At 38.7% G+C, this 18,351-nt stretch overlaps 1 protein-coding gene across 10 annotated transcripts in view; it reads right to left on the reverse strand.

Moving 5' to 3' along the window:
* ptprjb.1 (protein tyrosine phosphatase receptor type Jb, tandem duplicate 1) overlaps positions 1 to 18,351 on the reverse strand; it is a 38,609-nt gene that overhangs the window by 1,787 nt on the left and 18,471 nt on the right. For 3 of the 10 annotated variants that reach the window (XM_039809277.1, XM_039809273.1, XM_039809279.1), the window contains 32 exons: positions 17,463 to 17,723; positions 15,500 to 15,760; positions 15,038 to 15,298; positions 14,576 to 14,836; positions 13,471 to 13,731; positions 12,981 to 13,238; positions 12,576 to 12,836; positions 10,938 to 11,195; positions 10,455 to 10,727; positions 9,967 to 10,233; positions 9,550 to 9,813; positions 8,815 to 9,072; positions 8,433 to 8,687; positions 7,550 to 7,807; positions 7,013 to 7,273; positions 6,672 to 6,920; positions 5,577 to 5,855; positions 5,203 to 5,466; positions 4,794 to 5,057; positions 4,527 to 4,676; positions 4,097 to 4,304; positions 3,803 to 3,921; positions 3,592 to 3,682; positions 3,461 to 3,505; positions 3,337 to 3,345; positions 3,117 to 3,204; positions 2,707 to 2,797; positions 2,406 to 2,482; positions 2,044 to 2,178; positions 928 to 1,044; positions 373 to 533; positions 98 to 233 (listed from right to left, as the gene is read on the reverse strand). In XM_039809277.1, the coding sequence (XP_039665211.1) occupies positions 98 to 233; positions 373 to 533; positions 928 to 1,044; positions 2,044 to 2,178; positions 2,406 to 2,482; positions 2,707 to 2,797; positions 3,117 to 3,204; positions 3,337 to 3,345; positions 3,461 to 3,505; positions 3,592 to 3,682; positions 3,803 to 3,921; positions 4,097 to 4,304; positions 4,527 to 4,676; positions 4,794 to 5,057; positions 5,203 to 5,466; positions 5,577 to 5,855; positions 6,672 to 6,920; positions 7,013 to 7,273; positions 7,550 to 7,807; positions 8,433 to 8,687; positions 8,815 to 9,072; positions 9,550 to 9,813; positions 9,967 to 10,233; positions 10,455 to 10,727; positions 10,938 to 11,195; positions 12,576 to 12,836; positions 12,981 to 13,238; positions 13,471 to 13,731; positions 14,576 to 14,836; positions 15,038 to 15,298; positions 15,500 to 15,760; positions 17,463 to 17,723 (6,401 nt within the window). Of the gene's footprint in view, positions 1 to 97; positions 234 to 372; positions 534 to 927; positions 1,045 to 2,043; positions 2,179 to 2,405; positions 2,483 to 2,706; positions 2,798 to 3,116; positions 3,205 to 3,336; positions 3,346 to 3,460; positions 3,506 to 3,591; positions 3,683 to 3,802; positions 3,922 to 4,096; positions 4,305 to 4,526; positions 4,677 to 4,793; positions 5,058 to 5,202; positions 5,467 to 5,576; positions 5,856 to 6,671; positions 6,921 to 7,012; positions 7,274 to 7,549; positions 7,808 to 8,432; positions 8,688 to 8,814; positions 9,073 to 9,549; positions 9,814 to 9,966; positions 10,234 to 10,454; positions 10,728 to 10,937; positions 11,196 to 12,575; positions 12,837 to 12,980; positions 13,239 to 13,470; positions 13,732 to 14,575; positions 14,837 to 15,037; positions 15,299 to 15,499; positions 15,761 to 16,538; positions 16,642 to 17,462; positions 17,724 to 18,351 lie in introns of those variants that run through there. The other 7 variants (XM_039809281.1, XM_039809275.1, XM_039809278.1 and 4 more) reach the window with 7 other exon arrangements.

Below are 18,351 nucleotides of genomic sequence, written 5' to 3' on the forward strand. Positions count from 1 at the left end.
CGTCATATATAAAAGTTTACTGAGCTGCAGCACACTTCATATACTCCTCACATACTGTATTTCAAACAACATGTACCAGTAAGAAACCGTTTCCTACCTCTGTCTGCACCATGAGGGGCCGGTGCATGCGCTGATCGTGGACGATGCCGTACACGTCCACAATATTTTCCCTTTCGATCTGGAAGATCAAACGGTCAATGGCTATGAAGGTGCCTGTGCGTCCAACACCAGCACTGAGTGTAGACAACGTAGGCACAAAGACAAGGGAGGGAGGAGAGAGAGAAAAACAGAATATCCGATTAATTGTTTTGTCATTTCTGAAACAGTTATATAGAACTGAAGGCAAAGGAGTGTGTGTGTGTTCTGTCGGACCTGCAGTGGACCACAGTAGGAGAGTGTCTGGAGTATTGGTCCATGTGCTCTCTGACCAAGTGTCTGAAGCTGATGAGGAGCTCGGTGGTTTGTGGTACACCGTGATCTGGCCAGGCTGTGAAGTGGAAGTGACGCACTGAACGGGTCTCTGCTGTTTTCACCTGAAGGACAAACATGCACACAGTAGTTGTGACTAAAAAAAATCAATGTGTAGGCTACAGCAACATTCAAAAATGCTGTATAAAGTGTATGATTTCATAAAATTACAGCCACAGGCTGTGATGCAGATACACATTTTCACAATTATTGACAAGTTAGATCAAGGTGCCTTGGCTCAGAAGGACATGTTTTGTGAAATGTGTCTTTTCATCAGACTGCACATTCTTGAGATTATTGACCAGTGTTCAGTAGAGGGTTGTTTGTTCACTCACAGAGCTGATATGTACAAGTTTTCCAAACTAAAGGTGTTAAATAAGCACTAATGGCTGACGACTTCTACTGACGCACAGTGCTGATTTTCACCCTCTTCCAAAGATTTTTTCTTTGGCCGCTTACATTTTTTATGTTAAAGTCCCTGATGGTCCAGTCTTCAAGTGGTATGACAGAGGTTGTTGTTACAGTGATGTTTTCAAAGTGCTTGGTGCCATGATCCCAGTATTGCTCGCATTTTACCTTAAAAAAAAAGACAATTGTTTAGTTGTCACAGACTGTATTCAGAAAGTATTCATTTTCAGAATATAGAAAGCTACATTACATTCGGTAATAGCACTATTCAAAGTGCAGGTACGTTTTAAGGAGAAAACCTTTTTTAATTTTATGAGATTTTTAAACCAGCAAGGCAACACTGATATGTGTGTCAATCAGCTGTAGTGCTTCTTTTAAAGTGTTTATAATAGCACTTATTAACCTGGTACAACATTTTAGTGGTCAGGTCATACATGTTTCCTTAGTATGTTCCATTTCTGTGTCTGTAGCTATTGAGGAGGAGAGAGGGGGGCAAGGTGGAGAGTGGGGGTGTGGCCTTGACCAACTGCCACTTTGCTTGTTTGAAAGCCATGATGTCTCTCTCTCTCATGGGCAGGCCAAATTCTCTGGGCGGGCAAAGCAGAGAAAGGGGAGGTAACCACATAGCTCCTTATGACCTCATAAGGAGCAAGTTTCCAGATCGACAACTTCTCAGTCCCTCCCCCCTTTCCGCTAAAGCCCAAAACGGTCTCGTAAGCCCCTCCCCCCACAAGGGAGAATTAGTGATTGACACGCAGTTAGACACACCCCCTGGCCCAGATTGGTGCATCTGAACAGGGAGCTGTGGATTTTTGCAAATCGCACTATAGGCCAGAGGAGCCGGATTTTTTTTTAATGACCTGCTTCATATAGTTCTACTGGAACATAGGGTCAGTTTCAGCAAATATGAGAGAACGTTTTTTTATAAGGCTTACCTACTGCACCTTTAATTAAGCAATCATAATGTACTGCAACATGTTTACATAAAGATGATAGCGCACAATTGTTTTAACATGGAGAATGCATTCATGGACTATGTTACTGATTACATGTAGGATTGAGATATCAGGCACAACAGTGTGCTAGCTAACACTAGCGAAGACACGTGTGTCCATGCATGTAAACATGCACGTTGCTGCTAGGCATTGCGTTTGTGTTCGTACTCACTCGTCCCTGTTCATTACAGCGTGTCAGCATGACCAGAGTCTGTACGTTCTTCTCCCAGATCATCCTCCAGAACTCGTTGACTGTGCTGGGCAAAGGACCCTGAGCTGCGATATACTCCTTCCTGGAGTCGTAACCCTGTCAAATAAAACATCAGCCCAGACTCAGAACACAAACGTACGTTCTGTTTAGTTTTCTAGGAGATTCTCAAGTGTTTCCAGCATCACTGTGGATGAAGGTGGAACAGTTTGAATGGCATGGCATTAAAAGAAAGAATGAGCAGATATTGTTGTTCAGCAGGATGTTTACTGAGACTGAAGCAATGACTGAGGCAGAGAGCTGTTTAAAAGAGGGTCAGTACGCACCGGCATGTAGTTAGCATTGATGTAGTCATCATATGGACTCCCATGGATAATAGAGAGTTTCACCCTAGAGGAGTCATCTGGGAGGTGAGAAAAAGGGGGTAAATGAAATGACGAAAATGCTACATGTAAAAAGGTCGTACTGATGCGTGAATGTGTGAATGTGTGATCATTTTTGATTTAATGTCTAATTAAAAAAGAGATAATTATAGTAGATACAGTATGATAGGCGATGATGTAGTTTAAAGAGTGAGTGAGTGTTATTGTCGAAAGCAGCAGAGGTTGACTGGTTAAGGTAACTAACAGGGAAGCACGTTGTTGTAGCGGTTCTTGGGCTTGTTCTCCAACATCAGAGCGTGCGTTTTCGACTGAGCTGTACCAACAAGCTTCAGGTCCTTTCGAAAGAAAGAAAAAAAAAGTGTGATTGATGACTGGATGGCACACTTTATGCCCAAAATCTGGTGCATGTGCAATACCAAAAAGAACAGCAAATTTATATTAGTAAGGATGCACAATCTCAACAACTCATATCGTCCGAATGAATAAATGACATGATTTAATATAGATTAAACTACATAATATATTGGACATTGTTTAGATATTGGTTCCAATGACAACTAACTATATTTCTTAGCAATAATTGCCGGCTATGGATAGGCTAATTTAAATATATATTTTTTTTAAATTAATTGGAATATTAAGCTCATGTTTTACTTCAAATTCTTCAGCAAAGCCACAGTTGGAGTCTGCTTTCTGCTTCTTGTAGTAAGCTTCGTAGTCCTCCACCCTCACAGCCACACTTCTGCTCAAATGAACACCAGAGGTCAGACAAGACTCAGACATTTTGTTCAGAAAAACCCTCTCTCTTTATTTCATAATGTGTAACATTTGGTAGATCTGATCATACTTCCTGATTTAAAGGATTTATACTTACACTTTGGCTCTGGAAAAATGAAGAGGGAAAAGCAATGTTGACCAACAGTTAAATAAACAATTGTTGTCCATTTACTTTAAACGTATAATAAATGTAAAATAACTCAATTCAATAAAAACCTCACCTCATTGAATGTATCTGGATGTCGGGCGATTCTTTTGTGGATATCCTAAAGTACATGAATAGCGAGTTTAGAGTTTAGTCTTATAGACACTTTTTTATTTATTTATTTTTATTAATATCACGATGAAAAACCTTTTCCAGTGGATAATGAAGACGATGAGGATGATGAAGAGAATGCAAAAAATTCCCAATGTTGCTCCAACAGCAATGCCAGTGACTACGGCTAAAATGTTGACAGAGATTACGACAGAAAGACAAGGAAAGAGGCCAGTGAGCAATGTTTTTTTTTTACTTATGGGAGCATTTCATAGCAAAAACCTATGTTGTGAATATTATAATGTACCTGGGTTCTGTGGGAGTGTAATAGTATTGTAGAATTTTGTTGGTGACAGCAGTGACAGTTGAACATTCACAAGGTTGTTTTGGTCGAGAGTCAGTTTGGTGAACAACACAATAGCAAATCTGCAGGATTGAACAAATCAATTAAGAGACATACACATATCTGAGACTTCTAACTTATTAATCTGTTCATCTCTGTTACTGAATATCTTCAAAATGTATAATAGAGAAGTTACTTCTTTATATTATCTGTTTCTGGACACTTATTCATGCAACACAATATTGTTTGTGCTCTTACTGGTAATGTCCAGTAGCGTCCAGAGCACCGTTAGTGTAGCCGTTCCATGTGGATTCATCTCCAACTTCTATGATCAGATAGCTCTCTACGCTGCGCGTTTGGATTGCCTGTATCCTATTGCTGACTGTTGCCATGTATCCTAGAGTTTTCCGTGCCTTCCACTGATCATAAGTTGCCCCCACGTACGCTAACGAATCAGAAGAGTTACCTGGAAGGACAGAAATTACAGTAATTGGCTTTTGACTAGGAAGTTGTTGTCATGAGTCTGATTTATTTATCATATGAAACAAATGAAGAACACAGAGAGAAATACTTAAAGTAGGCATAAATAAACTGATGTCCAGCAAATGGTCACTTCGGCACTAATGGATAACAATAGCCCAACACAATATTACGCTTCCTGACATTAAAAAGAGAACAAGAAACCCACCAGAAAAGTTGTTTGTCACCAGCACCCCAACTTGTGTGATTGGCCCACTGGTGCTATCCAGCAGGTTGGGGTCAATCTGAAGGGTGAACTTGTTGTATGCCGTGGAGGTCACCACCACCAGTGACTTATAGTTCACTGGAATGAGTGGATCTTTAAAAAGAAATAAAAGTGAATTAGATTTTGAGACGTTTTTACTCAAATACATATTATTAGTATTTACATGCAACAGTTTTGTATTTATAATGTTCACGGAGCATAATGTCCTACTTGTGATGCCTGTTATGCAGAGAAGAGACCTAGGAGTGCTAGGTAATCCACAGCTCTGAGTCACCACTGTCAGATTGTATCCAGTATAGTGACGAAGGTTGGACACAGTATAGTTGCAGCAGGTTTTTATTACGTTGTTCACGATGTTGTTTCCAGTGACCTGGAAGCCCAAATTTTGGCCATTGGGTTTGGTCCAGGACAGGAGGATTTCTGCATTTGTTGTGTTTGGCCCTAAACATGTAAGGTTTGTCACCGGGCTTGCATCTGCAGCATCAAACAGAAATGAACACACTGAATGTAGCATTGTTCCACAGTTTTTTTTTTATATGTGCTCAGTTGAAAGACAAAATGATTTGAAAATATGATTGCAATAAGTGTATTGAAATTAATCAAGGTGGTATGGCCATACTTGTGCAGATGGAAATCCGTCTTGGAGCACTTTCGGTTCCATCGGAGGTCACTGTGGTCACATTAAAGTCATAGCTGCTGCCAGGAACTAGATTATTGACGGTATAATATATTTCTTTAATTGTTATATTACTAATAGTCCCATCTGAGCCTCGCCAGGTCAGATGGTAACGATAACTTTCCTTGTATTCGTCGGGTTCGTTCCACATGACTGTGATGCTCTCCTCTTTTGTAGAAGTCGTAAGAATCTTCACACAGAACGGTCCTGATTGTTTGAAAGAAATTTGAGCGATATACATTTTACTAGATAGTTAAGGTGAAACATAAAAGTGTGTGCGTCTGCACATTGCTTGGGTACACAAATAAAACCCTTACTTGTAGTGACCATGTAGATCTGAACGCTCTCACTCTGAAAACCCATCGCACCCACTGTTGCAACAGAGAAGTTGTAAGGCGTTCCAGAAAGCAGGGAACCAAAAGTATAACTGGTATAACTGGTGTTACTGGTAGTGATGTTTTCTCCTCCCTGGGCTGGTAGTTTAGTCAACTGGTAGTAGAAGGATGCACCGTCCATCAGCGGTGCTTCCTTCCACCTGACATCAATGGAGCTGGTTGTCTGCGACAGGATCTCAATCGGCCCTGGAGGGTTAGGGACTGGAGGGAAGAAATTGCAGACGTGAACTTCAACAAGCAGAGTAACCAAAATATTAACCCTTAAAGGGCCATACTGATAGTGGTTTATGTTTTCTATTAAGTATATAACACAAATATTTTCCAGAATCGCAGCCATTTTTCGAAGCACGCCATAACTTTTTAGCTGCCCTACATGACTACTGTATATATATATCACATTGCAGAAATGTATAATCAATTTACAACAGGTAAACCATTAAAGTAAACATTTCATTGCCTTTAATTTTTTTGGGCTTTGTTATAATAAGGCTGTTGTGAAATCTCCCTGTTTATGCAATAAAGGAAGCTCTGACATGTGATATTTAAGGTTGCTGAGGAGCAACATAATTTATTTGTGAAATGACCACACAGTCACATCATTACAATACACTGACTGGTTCATTGGATTTATTTTGCCAATCAATAACAGCTGATTAGAAAGATGATGTTTTTTTTTTGCGTTATTGTCTTGTGTGACCTGTGTGATGCCAGAGAAGGGGCCGTTAAGTCATTGTGCATCAGCTCCTTGAAAGCACCATGAAGGTTTGAGCATCAGCTTTGCTCACAACTGCAGTGCCACGTGATGTTAAACTGATTATTAAAAATTGAAGTCAAACAATGTTTCACTGTTGTGGATTCCTAATGTCACACATTTTCAAGGTCAAGTTAACTTAATAAAAACCACTGGATGCCCATGGAATGGAAGATAGGCGATCCAAAACTGCTGTAAAGTTTATGCAATTGTGCGAATTACTAAATATGAAACAACTGAAAATCTAACAAATGTATCGTACTTACAGGTTGCATTAGTAATGAATCCAGATGATGCACTGAAGGGTCCACTATATGTGGTTACCATGGCAGTGTAAAGCCTTCCAGCAGACAAGTTGCCAAACAGAAAGGAGGTACTGGTGGAGTTCAGGGAAAAGGAACTGCTGTTTAGGGAAACCATATAACGCTCCACTTTCCCAGGAGGTGTGGTCCACGACACCAGGATTGAACTACTGGAGCCCTGGCTGGAGATACGGGGTTGCACTGCCTCAGGCTCTGTTAATGTGCGGAGGAGGAAGGATTAAAGCTGATCAAACACCATGACAATAAAAAAAAAAACCCCAAAAAACAGAAATGACAGGTCTTACTAGTGTACTGGGAGGTGCAGTTTGCTTCCCCTTTGATGCCATTTGCTGCTCTGACAAAAACACAGAAGGTGCAGTTGGTCCCAGGGGGAAGCTCTGAGATCACTGCGACTTCTCCTAGGACGGTTTGGTTTTGGGACCCACAGCCTATAGTCCTAACCCAATAGGTGTATTCAGGCTTGTACTCCAGCGGTTTCGTCCAATTCAGACTTACAGCAGTTGTGTTTAAGGTTTCAGCTTCCAACTGTCCAATTCCATATGGACCTACAAACAGAGCAGAAAGTGTTTTTTTTTATGAATCAACATAAAGCACATAATCTTCTTTTATATTCTCTCACTCTATTAAATATGCAGCACTCGCCTCAGTACAAAGGCTACAGAGATAGCTAAAACTTAAAGGAATAATAAAATGATAACCTAAACTTGTTATGTTTAATTGTTATTCACTTAAATTGTTTTGCTTATTTGGTTTGGGGTTAATTTGGCTACTTCCCAGGTGTAGGGACAGTATATTGGATATGATATACAGTATATACATACGTGTAAAGTAAGACACTGGCACAGGATCTGCCTTAGTGCCATCTGGTGTCTGTGTGGTGACGGTGAAGCTGTAGTTGCTCCCAGAGAGAAGTCCAGAGATCGTTATTTTTTTTGAGTCTACCACAGATGGAAAAATGTAGCTGTTGGTGGTCTGCACTAAATATAAGTAGTTAGGTTTGCTCTCTGGCTGATCCCACACCAAGGTCACTGCATTTGTGGTGATGTTTGTCGTTGTCAGATTGGTTACAGGATATGGTCCTGAGGAAATGAGACAGACGAGATACAGTGGATATGAAGAACAGATATGTGTTTTTATGTGTCAGATTTGGGCAAAATAGTATAAATAACGTATGTGGTTCGCCACACGGGCACGAGAAGTTTGGAAGTCATGCTGTCGTAATTAGGTGCTCAATATGTCAATTGGCACTTCAGAATGGCCTTGATATCTATCAGAGTGTTACAAAGTGTACAAAGGTTACTACATAAAAAAAACTAAGATTTAAGTAGTTAAAAGTAAAATTAAATTCAAGTATTGTGTTAACTTTGTTTAGCTTTTATTTTGCATTGTTACTTAATTATAATTGAGAAACTATATACATACACAGTTGTTTTCTTACAAAGCTTTATCATTTTTTGTTAAATACTATTGTTATGTGCAAAAATATATCTTTAGGAACCTGCCACTGTTACTATATCACAATAATGAAAATGACAGCCAAAATCAGAAAAAAAGTATACCACTTAACAAATATCAAAATTCAAAGATCAAATTTGTAATTAGATGAATGACTAAACTAGAAACCCACACTTAGACAAACTTTTGAAAAATAGAAATAATAAGTAATAGCCCTGGTGTGATCGAATGTGTGTTAATCACACTCACTGGTATAGTTTTCTGTTGTCACTGCAGTGCTCCGATAGTTCAACACGCCTTCAGTAACAACAGAGATTCTGTAGAGGCTTCCAGACTGGAGGTTGTCCAGCAGGAACCAGTTGTTTCCACTAATTAAGGAGCCATTAATGCTGGACACGCTGAAGTTGTACTGATGGGAATCCATGCCATTTGGAAAGGGCCAGGTGAAGTTGATGGACTCCACAGTCTGAGACGTCACCATGATGGGTCCAGGAGGGTTGGGAACTGAACAGAAGAAGGAATACTGTTTTGTTAGTGCTAGATTCAGACACTACAACCATTTCTAAAATAAATATTTGGCAAAATATGGTACAACATAAGGTTTATAAATCATAATGTCGATGTAACTCACAAGTTGCGTTGCAAACAGAGTTGTTATTCTCAAAAGGTCCACTTTTTGTGACCACTACTGTACAGTAAACGACTCCTGGTGTCAGGCCCTGAAGCGTAACAGTAGTGTTGCTCGGATTCATGCTGTTTTTCACCAACTGCACCGAGCCTCTGAACAGGTAGACAGTGTAGGAGTCCACCTGCCCAAATGCTGGTGTCCAGCTCACTAACATGGTTGTTGTGCTTCCTATGGCTATGATGTTAGTAACGGCAGCAGGCTCTGTAAAATAAAAGATTCAACATTATGTAATAAACATTTAGAAAATCCTTAGTTTTAGCTCTGCCTTGAACATGTTAAATTAACTTGAAGAATTGAGAATACAGACCTAACAGAATAATTCTAACACAGTTATGTATTCTATATGCAATCAAAATGTAACTGTATTCTGACCACTTGGTATAGAAAAATCTTAAAATACATTTTCTAAACCTGTAATTTTTCCACTTTCACTACCTGTGCAGTAACTTTATTTTCAAAGTTCACTCCAGCGATTTTACACATGAAGCTCACATTAAAGGAACCATAGAAAATAATAATAATACCATACACCCTTAGTAAGGATATAGAGTTTTCTGGTCATTCAAAACACTTGAACACAACACATTTCTGTATTCCTTTAGATAGTGCTGATTGCATTTTTAATTAAGTAAATTCAACTTTTTAGCCAGCCATATTTCCAAAGCTTTGAACACATACTTGTGTAACTTGATGTGTTTTCCACTGCGGACATAACGCCTTCTACAACTGTAAACACTTCAAAAGAGTAAAATGTTCCAGGGGTCAGATTGAAGAAGGTATAAGTCTCAGTCTCAGTTGTATCATTCTGAACCACCGTGGCGTTCTGGAGCGCCATCACCAGGTAGGTGTAGGAAGGCTTATGATCACTTTGTCTGAGCCACGTCAGCTGGATCGCCATGGTGTTGACATTCGCCACTGTGAGGTTGGTCACTGCTTTGGGCACTGCAGCAAATACAGCAGAGAGTTATGTGAGACCAAAGGGTACAATAGAAAAAGGGCATTTTCCATTTTTGTGGTATCCTCAATCTTTTTAAGTATATGGGATGTTTCTATAGTACAGAATCCATTAATGCATGTTTAAATGTAAGGCCTTACTTGTGTAACTGAATGTGTTTTCCACCGTGGATTCACTTCCTGTTGCTGCTATCGTCGTAACACTGATATTGTATCCAGTTCCCGGCTCCAGGTTGGGTACATTAGTGTTGTTAATGCTGACTGGTGTGTTAAACACTGGTCCTGCAGTACTGTAGGTTTGAACCAAGTATTTGTAATACATCTGGGCTCCCTGCGGGTATGACCAGGTCACTTTTACTGAGGTGGTGGAACTAGGGCTGGCTACAAGGTTCAACACAGGGTTGGGTACTAGAAAAATGACAAACAAGTCAAATGTTAATTAAAAATTAATTAAATAAGTAGATCGTCAACATCACTTATTATATATTTATAATATATGTTATTTAATAAACAGTAATATTCTTAAGCGCTGGTCGGATAAAACAATGGGTTGTTAAACAAACAATTGCATAAACTACAACATGAACTGAATCACTTCTACTTCCTTTGTATTTTCCTGTTGTACTTACAAGTGTAAGTAGAATTATAGACAACTGTGCTCCATAAATTCATGGGTCCAACTGTTTGTACAGTTATATTGTAGGAAGTTCCAGACAAAAGCCAGTTCAGCGCTGTGCTATTGACCAAGGAGCTTATATTATGTACTGTTCCATTTGCAGGCTGGTAGGTGATATAGTAACTGATGTTTGGAGCATACTCCATTAAAGCAGGAGTCGCCCACTTCAGAGAGAGCGAAGAGTTTGTCCTCTGACTGAAGATGATGGAGCCAGGTGGTGTGGGATCTAAGAGGTATGAATAACAGGTGCACACACACTTATAACTTGTGTTTCTGTCATTATTCATGTTGATTGGTTTTAATGGTTTTAACCCATAAAACTAAATTCAATTGCAAAACATTATTAGAAAAATGACTCTTTTATCGAGCTGCAAAAGATCTGAAAACAAAATCATTAACATCATTAGTCAATAACAGCATAGGTTGTTAAACTTACCAGTGGCAAATGCAAACTGGTCAGACATCTCACTAAAGTTTCCAGCAACAGCGGTCACTGTGATAAAAAAGATTCTCCCAGGATATAAATCAGTAAAGAGGGCTGTAGTGACTGCTGTTATATTGCTATACAAAGTATGTCTCTCATTTGAAATGTTCACAACATAGTCATCGACTGTCCCTGCAGGCAAAGTCCAGCTGATGTTCAGGTAATAGGTTCCTTTTGCTGTAATCGTGATGTTCACAGGCTTTTCAGGCCCTGTATAATAAAGAAGTAAAAGGTGGTTTGGTTCTTTGTCATAATAAATTAAATACATAATATCCATTTATGATGTGTCATATTTTGAAATGGCATAATAGAAATAAAGTACATATACTCTTGTTGCTGTAAACGCCTATTTCATCAATGAAAAACATCAAATATTGCAATGTGATATATATATATATATATATATATATATATATATATATATATATATATATATAAAGTAATCCATATGCCATATTTCCAATATATGTATTCCTAAACAATCTAGTGTTCTAAAATGTTGTATATATTCTAAAATAGTGCCACCACAAATAACATTGACAATATATTAACTCAAACTACTAAAAATGAATCAATACAATCAATCAATTATGATATTATATAAATATAATAAAATAATTATAATATTTGACAATCAAGAGTCTTTCGATCAAGTAATTAATTAAATAATGAATTAATTAACCAACTAATTGTTGCAGCTCCACATGCATCATAATTGTTGGTTAATACGTTTTTTAGCTGCCTTTTATCAACACGGTTTCGCACAAACCCAATGCAATTACAGGTTAAAGTAACCTGAACCTGTAATGTCACACTTTACTTTAGGTCCTACAAACCCACATCCTGTTTTAGATCACTAAAAAACATCCTTAATGATATTTGAGTCTTGAGCTTATTAGATTTAACATAAAGTGTTCAAACACAGCACACCGAGTGTAACATGCCTCAGTGGCTAGTAGCAAAATACCACAGCATGCCCATCATGGGAAGTCTTCTTTGTACCAAATTGTTTTGGGCTTCCCAAAGAAAGCTGACCAGTGTAATTCCTTTGACAGGTATAATGTAATATTTATATAATAATAATTTGTTTAAACAAAATTAAGGCCATTGCTGCGCCTCTGCATCTAGCTCGCTGTACTTTGAGCTAGATGCTACTGTCAGCATGACAGCATATGTCTACCAAATTTTAAGGTAACTTATCCAAATGTTTTTGAGATATTTCACTCAAAATGACATGGCAAACTCATTGTGATGCTTGAGGAAAGGTCAGGTGATCACCAACATCAGTCGGCTTCATCCTCTGGAGACTATGACTGTCTCAACAAAATGTCATCGCAACCCACTAAGTAGTTGTGGAGATATTTCATGCCACTAACATGGCTAAAAATAGCATATCCAACCCTGTCTGTCAAGCCAAAACAAATGCTCCTGAAATCTGCAACACTAAAGAGATGTGCCATCAAAAATGTCTCTGCACAAACAGAACTGCTCTAAGGTACAAGTTGAAACCATCGCAGAGACTTCTCCACCAGGTATCCTCAACAGACATCCTCACAGTATAAACCACATTTACTGTAAATGCGTACTTACTTGTGTATTGAGAAACAGATGTACTCTGTCCAACAGTACTGCCATCACCTGCCACTGCAGTAACAGTAATTTTATACTGGACACCAGCAGTCAGGTTAATAATGTTTTTCTGTGTTAGAGGCACACTGTCATTGTCAGTTACATTTCCACCGGTCCATTGTACTCTATAGGAGGAGCTGTTTCCCTCTGGTTTAGCCCACGTCAGAAATATAGAGGATGTTGTGATATTAGTGACAGTGAGGTTCCTCACCACTTCAGGCTCTGTGAATGCAAGAAAAACACAAGGTGAGGGGAATACATACAAAACAAAATGTTGTTAATCTAAATGGGAAAACTCTAAAATGTCTTTTATCCCAATTTTCTGTTTTTAATTAGGAAATGTTCAATACAGAAAGTGTGGCTTACTTGTGACTGAGGAGAATGTGCTACATTCTCCTTCTGTGTGATTGTCTCCGGCGATGGCAACGATTGAGATTATGTAGTTGGTGCCAGGGATCAGGTCTGATAGTACGGCAAAGGTACTGTTTGTGTATCTGCTCATCCACGCTACATCATTATGCCACTTCACCTTGTACGTGAACACCGCACCAGGAGGTGAGGTCCAGTTCAGAGAGATGGAGGAAGTGTTTGTGGACACAGTAAGTTCCCCAATTTTACCAGGTCCTAAAGTAAAGAGGAGGATAGGAGAGGAGAGGGGAGGAGAGAAAATCACAAATAAATCAAAATAAGAAAACAAAAAGTTAATGAAATAGCCATCCTTGTGTAAGAAAAGCAGAGCATTAATGCACAAATCCAATGTTATTTCACTAGTCGTTCAGAAACATCCCAGTTCCAGCACATCCGTGGCGCGATTTGAATCACTGAAATCTCCTCAGCACATGAAATGCGTACTTACTTGTGTATTGAAAAATTGCTATCCTCTGTCCTTCAGTACTGCCATCACCTGCCACTGCAGTGACAACTATGTTGTACTGGACACCAGCAGTCAGGTTAGTAATGTTTTGCTGTGTTAGAGTCACACTCTCATTGTCAGTTACATTTCCACCGGTCCACTGTACTCTATAGGAGGAGCTGTTTCCCTCTGGTATAGTCCACGTCAGAAATATAGAGGATGTTGTGATATTAGTGACATTGAGGTTCCTGACAACGTTAGGCTCTGTGAGAACAGAGAGGTGAATGCAATAAAGAAAATATGACAGTCAAATATGAGTTATGTCTATAACAAAATACAGGAATAACTTCATCAGAAAACCACTAACTCAAGTTTAAGTCTAATACAGTCTTACACAGTAAACCTGGAGGATAACTAAAACTGACTATGATATTAATGTAGACAGTGAACCACTGCACATCTTACTTGTATACAGTGAAACTGTCTTTGCCTCTCCTAAAGTTGTATTATCTCCAGCCACTGCAAGGACAGTCAAATTGTACTGCACCCCAGCAGTCAGCCCAGTGACACTTGTGTTTGTGTCAGTAACATAATCACAAAATACAGGAATAACTTCATCAGAAAACTACCAACTCAAGTTTAAGTCTAATTAGGGCTGGGCGATATGGAGAAAATCAGATATCACGATATTCTTGACCAAATACCTCGATATCGATATTGCGGAGATATTCTAGGGTTGACAATTGGTGCTTTAACAAAATATCTTCACACTTAGATTTTAGATAAATAATCATCAGTAATGTGGACATAATGTCTAAGTGGGGAAAAGGCAAATAATAGAACAGCTAGAACAGTCTGGTAAGTTCAGAAAAGTACATCACTTTACAGTAATGTAGCCTTTAAAACCAGAAAAAGACAACACTTATGTCATATCACGATATTACGATGTCCAAAATCTAAGACAATAGCTAGTCTCAGATCACGATATCGATATAATATCGATATATTGTCCAGCCCTAAGTCTAATACAGTCTTATACAGTTAACCTGAATGATAACTAAAACTGACTATGATATTAATGTAGACAGTGAACCACTGCACATCTTACTTGTATACAGTGACATTGTCATTGCCTCTCCTAAAGTTGTGTTATCTCCAGCCACTGCAAGGACAGTCAAATTGTACTGCACCCCAGCAGTCAACCCAGTGACACTTATGTTTGTGTCAGTAACATAATCACTCCAGTTATTTGTTCCATCTGTCCATTGTACTCTATAGGAGGAGCTGTTTCCCTCTGGTTTAGTCCACGTCAGAGATATAGAGGATGTTGTGATATTAGAGACATTGAGGTTCCTGACAACGTTAGGCTCTGTGAGAAAAAAGAGGTGAATGCAATAAAGACAATATGACAGTCAAACATGAGTTATGTCTATGACAAAATACAGGAATAACTTCATCAGAAAACCACCAACTCAAGTTTAAGTCTAATATAGTCTTATACAGTTAGCCTGGAGGATAACTAAAACTGACTATGCTATTAATGTAGACAGTGAACCACTGCACATCTTACTTGTATACAGTGACATTGTCTTTGCATCTCCTAAAGTTGTGTTATCTCCAGCCACTGCAAGGACCGTCAAATTGTACTGCACCCCAGCAGTCAGCCCAGTAACACTTATGTTTGTGTCAGTAACATAATCACTCCAGTTATTTGTTCCATCTGTCCACTGTACTCTATAGGAGGAGCTGTTTCCCTCTGGTTTAGTCCACGTTAGAAATATAGAGGATGTTGTGATATTAGTGACACTGAGGTTCCTGACAACGTTAGGCTCTGTGAGAACAGAGAGGTGAACGCAATAAAGAAAATATGACAGTTAAATATGAGTTATGTCTATGACAAAATACAGGAATAACTTCATCAGAAAACCACCAACTCAAGTTTAAGTCTAATACAGTCTTATACCGTTAACCTGCAGGATAACTAAAACTGACTATGATATTAGTGTAGACAGTGAACCACTGCACATCTTACTTGTATACAGTGACAGTGTCTTTGCGTCTCCTAAAGTTGTGTTATCTCCAGCCACTGCAAGGACAGTCAAATTGTACTGCACCCCAGCAGTCAACCCAGTGACACTTATGTCCGTGTCAGTAACATAATCACTCCAGTTATTTGTTCCATCTGTCCATTGTACTCTATAGGAGGAGCTGTTTCCCTCTGGTTTAGTCCACGTCAGAAATATAGAGGATGTTGTGATATTACTGACACTGAGGTTCCTGACAACGTTAGGCTCTGTGAGACCAGAGAGGTGAACGCAATAAAGAAAATATGACAGTCAAATATGAGTTACATCTATGACAAAATACAGGAATAACTTCATCAGAAACCACCAACTCAAGTTTAAGTCTAATACAGCCGATATGAGAAAATCAGATATCACGATATTCTTGACCAAATACCATCCTCGATATCGGCATACATCTAGTGTTGACAATTGGTGCTTTAACAAAATATCTCACACTTAGATTTTAGATAAATAATCATCAGTAATGTCTGCCGAGGTTTCTTCCTAAAAGGGAGTTTTTCCTTGCCACTGTCACAATAGCCACTGCTAATGCTTGCTCTTGAGGGAATTACTGTAATTGTTGGGGTTTTGGAATTTATAGTGTGGTCTAGACCTACTCCATCTGTAAAGTGTCTCGAGATAACTCTGTTATGATTTGATACTATAAATAAAATTGAATTGAATTGAATTGAATTAATGTGGACATAATGTCTAAGTGGGGAAAAGGCAAATAATAGAACAGCTAGAACAGTCTGGTAAGTTCAGAAAAGTACATCACTTTACAGTAATGTAGCCTTTAAAACCAGAAAAAGACAACACTTATGTCATATCACGATATTACGATGTCCAAAATCTAAGACAATAGCTAGTCTCAGATCACGATATCGATATAATATCGATATATTGTCCAGCCCTAAGTCTAATACAGTCTTATACAGTTAACCTGGAGGATAACTAAAACTGACTATGCTACTAATGTAGACAGTGAACCACTGCACATCTTACTTGTATACAGTGACATTGTCATTGCGTCTCCTAAAGTTGTGTTATCTCCAGCCACTGCAAGGACCGTCAAATTGTACTGCACCCCAGCAGTCAACCCAGTGATACTTATGTTTGTGTCAGTAACATAATCACCCAGTTATTTGTTCCATCTGTCCATTGTACTCTATAGGAGGAGCTGTTTCCCTCTGGTTTAGTCCACGTCAGAAATAGAGGATGTGTGTGATATTACTGACACTGAGGTTCCCACAACATTAGGGTCTTGTGGTGAAAAATGAGGGAACGAAAAGACAATATGACAGTCAAATATGAGTTATGTTCTATGACAAAATACAGGAATAACTTCATCAGAAAACCACCAACTCAAGTTTAAGTCTAATACAGTCTTATACAGTTAGCCTGGAGGATAACTAAAACTGACTATGCTATTAATGTAGACAGTGAACCACTGCACATCTTACTTGTATACAGTGACATTGTCTTTGCATCTCCTAATGTTGTGTTATCTCCAGCCACTGCAAGGACAGTCAAATTGTACTGAACCTCGTTAGCCGCAGTCTAGCCAGTAACACTTATGTTTGTGTCAGTAACATAATCACTCCAGTTATTTGTTCCATCTGTCCACTGTACTCTATAGGAGGAGCTGTTTCCCTCTGGTTTAGTCCACGTTAGAAATATAGAGGATGTTGTGATATTAGTACAACGAGGTCCTGACAACGTTAGGCTCTGTGAGAACAGAGAGGTGAACGCAATAAAGAAAATATGACAGTCAAATATGAGTTATGTCTATGACAAAATACAGGAATAACTTCATCAGAAAACCACCAACTCAAGTTTAAGTCTAATACAGTCTTACACAGTAAACCTGGAGGATAACTAAAACTGACTATGATATTAGTGTAGACAGTGAACCACTGCACATCTTACTTGTATACAGTGACAGTGTCTTTGCGTCTCCTAAAGTTGTGTTATCTCCAGCCACTGCAAGGACAGTCAAATTGTACTGCACCCCAGCAGTCAACCCAGTGACACTTATGTCCGTGTCAGTAACATAATCACTCCAGTTATTTGTTCCATCTGTCCATTGTACTCTATAGGAGGAGCTGTTTCCCTCTGGTTTAGTCCACGTCAGAAATATAGAGGATGTTGTGATATTACTGACATTGAGGTTCCTGACAACGTTAGGCTCTGTGAGAACAGAGAGGTGAACGCAATAAAGAAAATATGACAGTCAAATATGAGTTACATCTATGACAAAATACAGGAATAACTTCATCAGAAAACCACCAACTCAAGTTTAAGTCTAATTAGGGCTGGGCGATATGAAGAAAATCAGATATCACGATATTCTTGACCAAATACCTCGATATCGATATTGCGGCGATATTCTAGGGTTGACAATTGGTGCTTTAACAAAATATCTTCACACTTAGATTTTAGATAAATAATCATCAGTAATGTCTGCAGAGGTTTCTTCCTAAAAGGGAGTTTTTCCTTGCCACTGTCACAATAGCCACTGCTAATGCTTGCTCTTGAGGGAATTACTGTAATTGTTGGGGTTTTGGAATTTATAGTGTGGTCTAGACCTACTCCATCTGTAAAGTGTCTCGAGATAACTCTGTTATGATTTGATACTATAAATAAAATTGAATTGAATTGAATTGAATTAATGTGGACATAATGTCTAAGTGGGGAAAAGGCAAATAATAGAACAGCTAGAACAGTCTGGTAAGTTCAGAAAAGTACATCACTTTACAGTAATGTAGCCTTTAAAACCAGAAAAAGACAACACTTATGTCATATCACGATATTACGA

The sequence above is a fragment of the Perca fluviatilis genome, chromosome 8 (genome assembly GCF_010015445.1).
Source record: "Perca fluviatilis chromosome 8, GENO_Pfluv_1.0, whole genome shotgun sequence".
NCBI classification, from domain to species: Eukaryota; Metazoa; Chordata; class Actinopteri; order Perciformes; family Percidae; genus Perca; species Perca fluviatilis.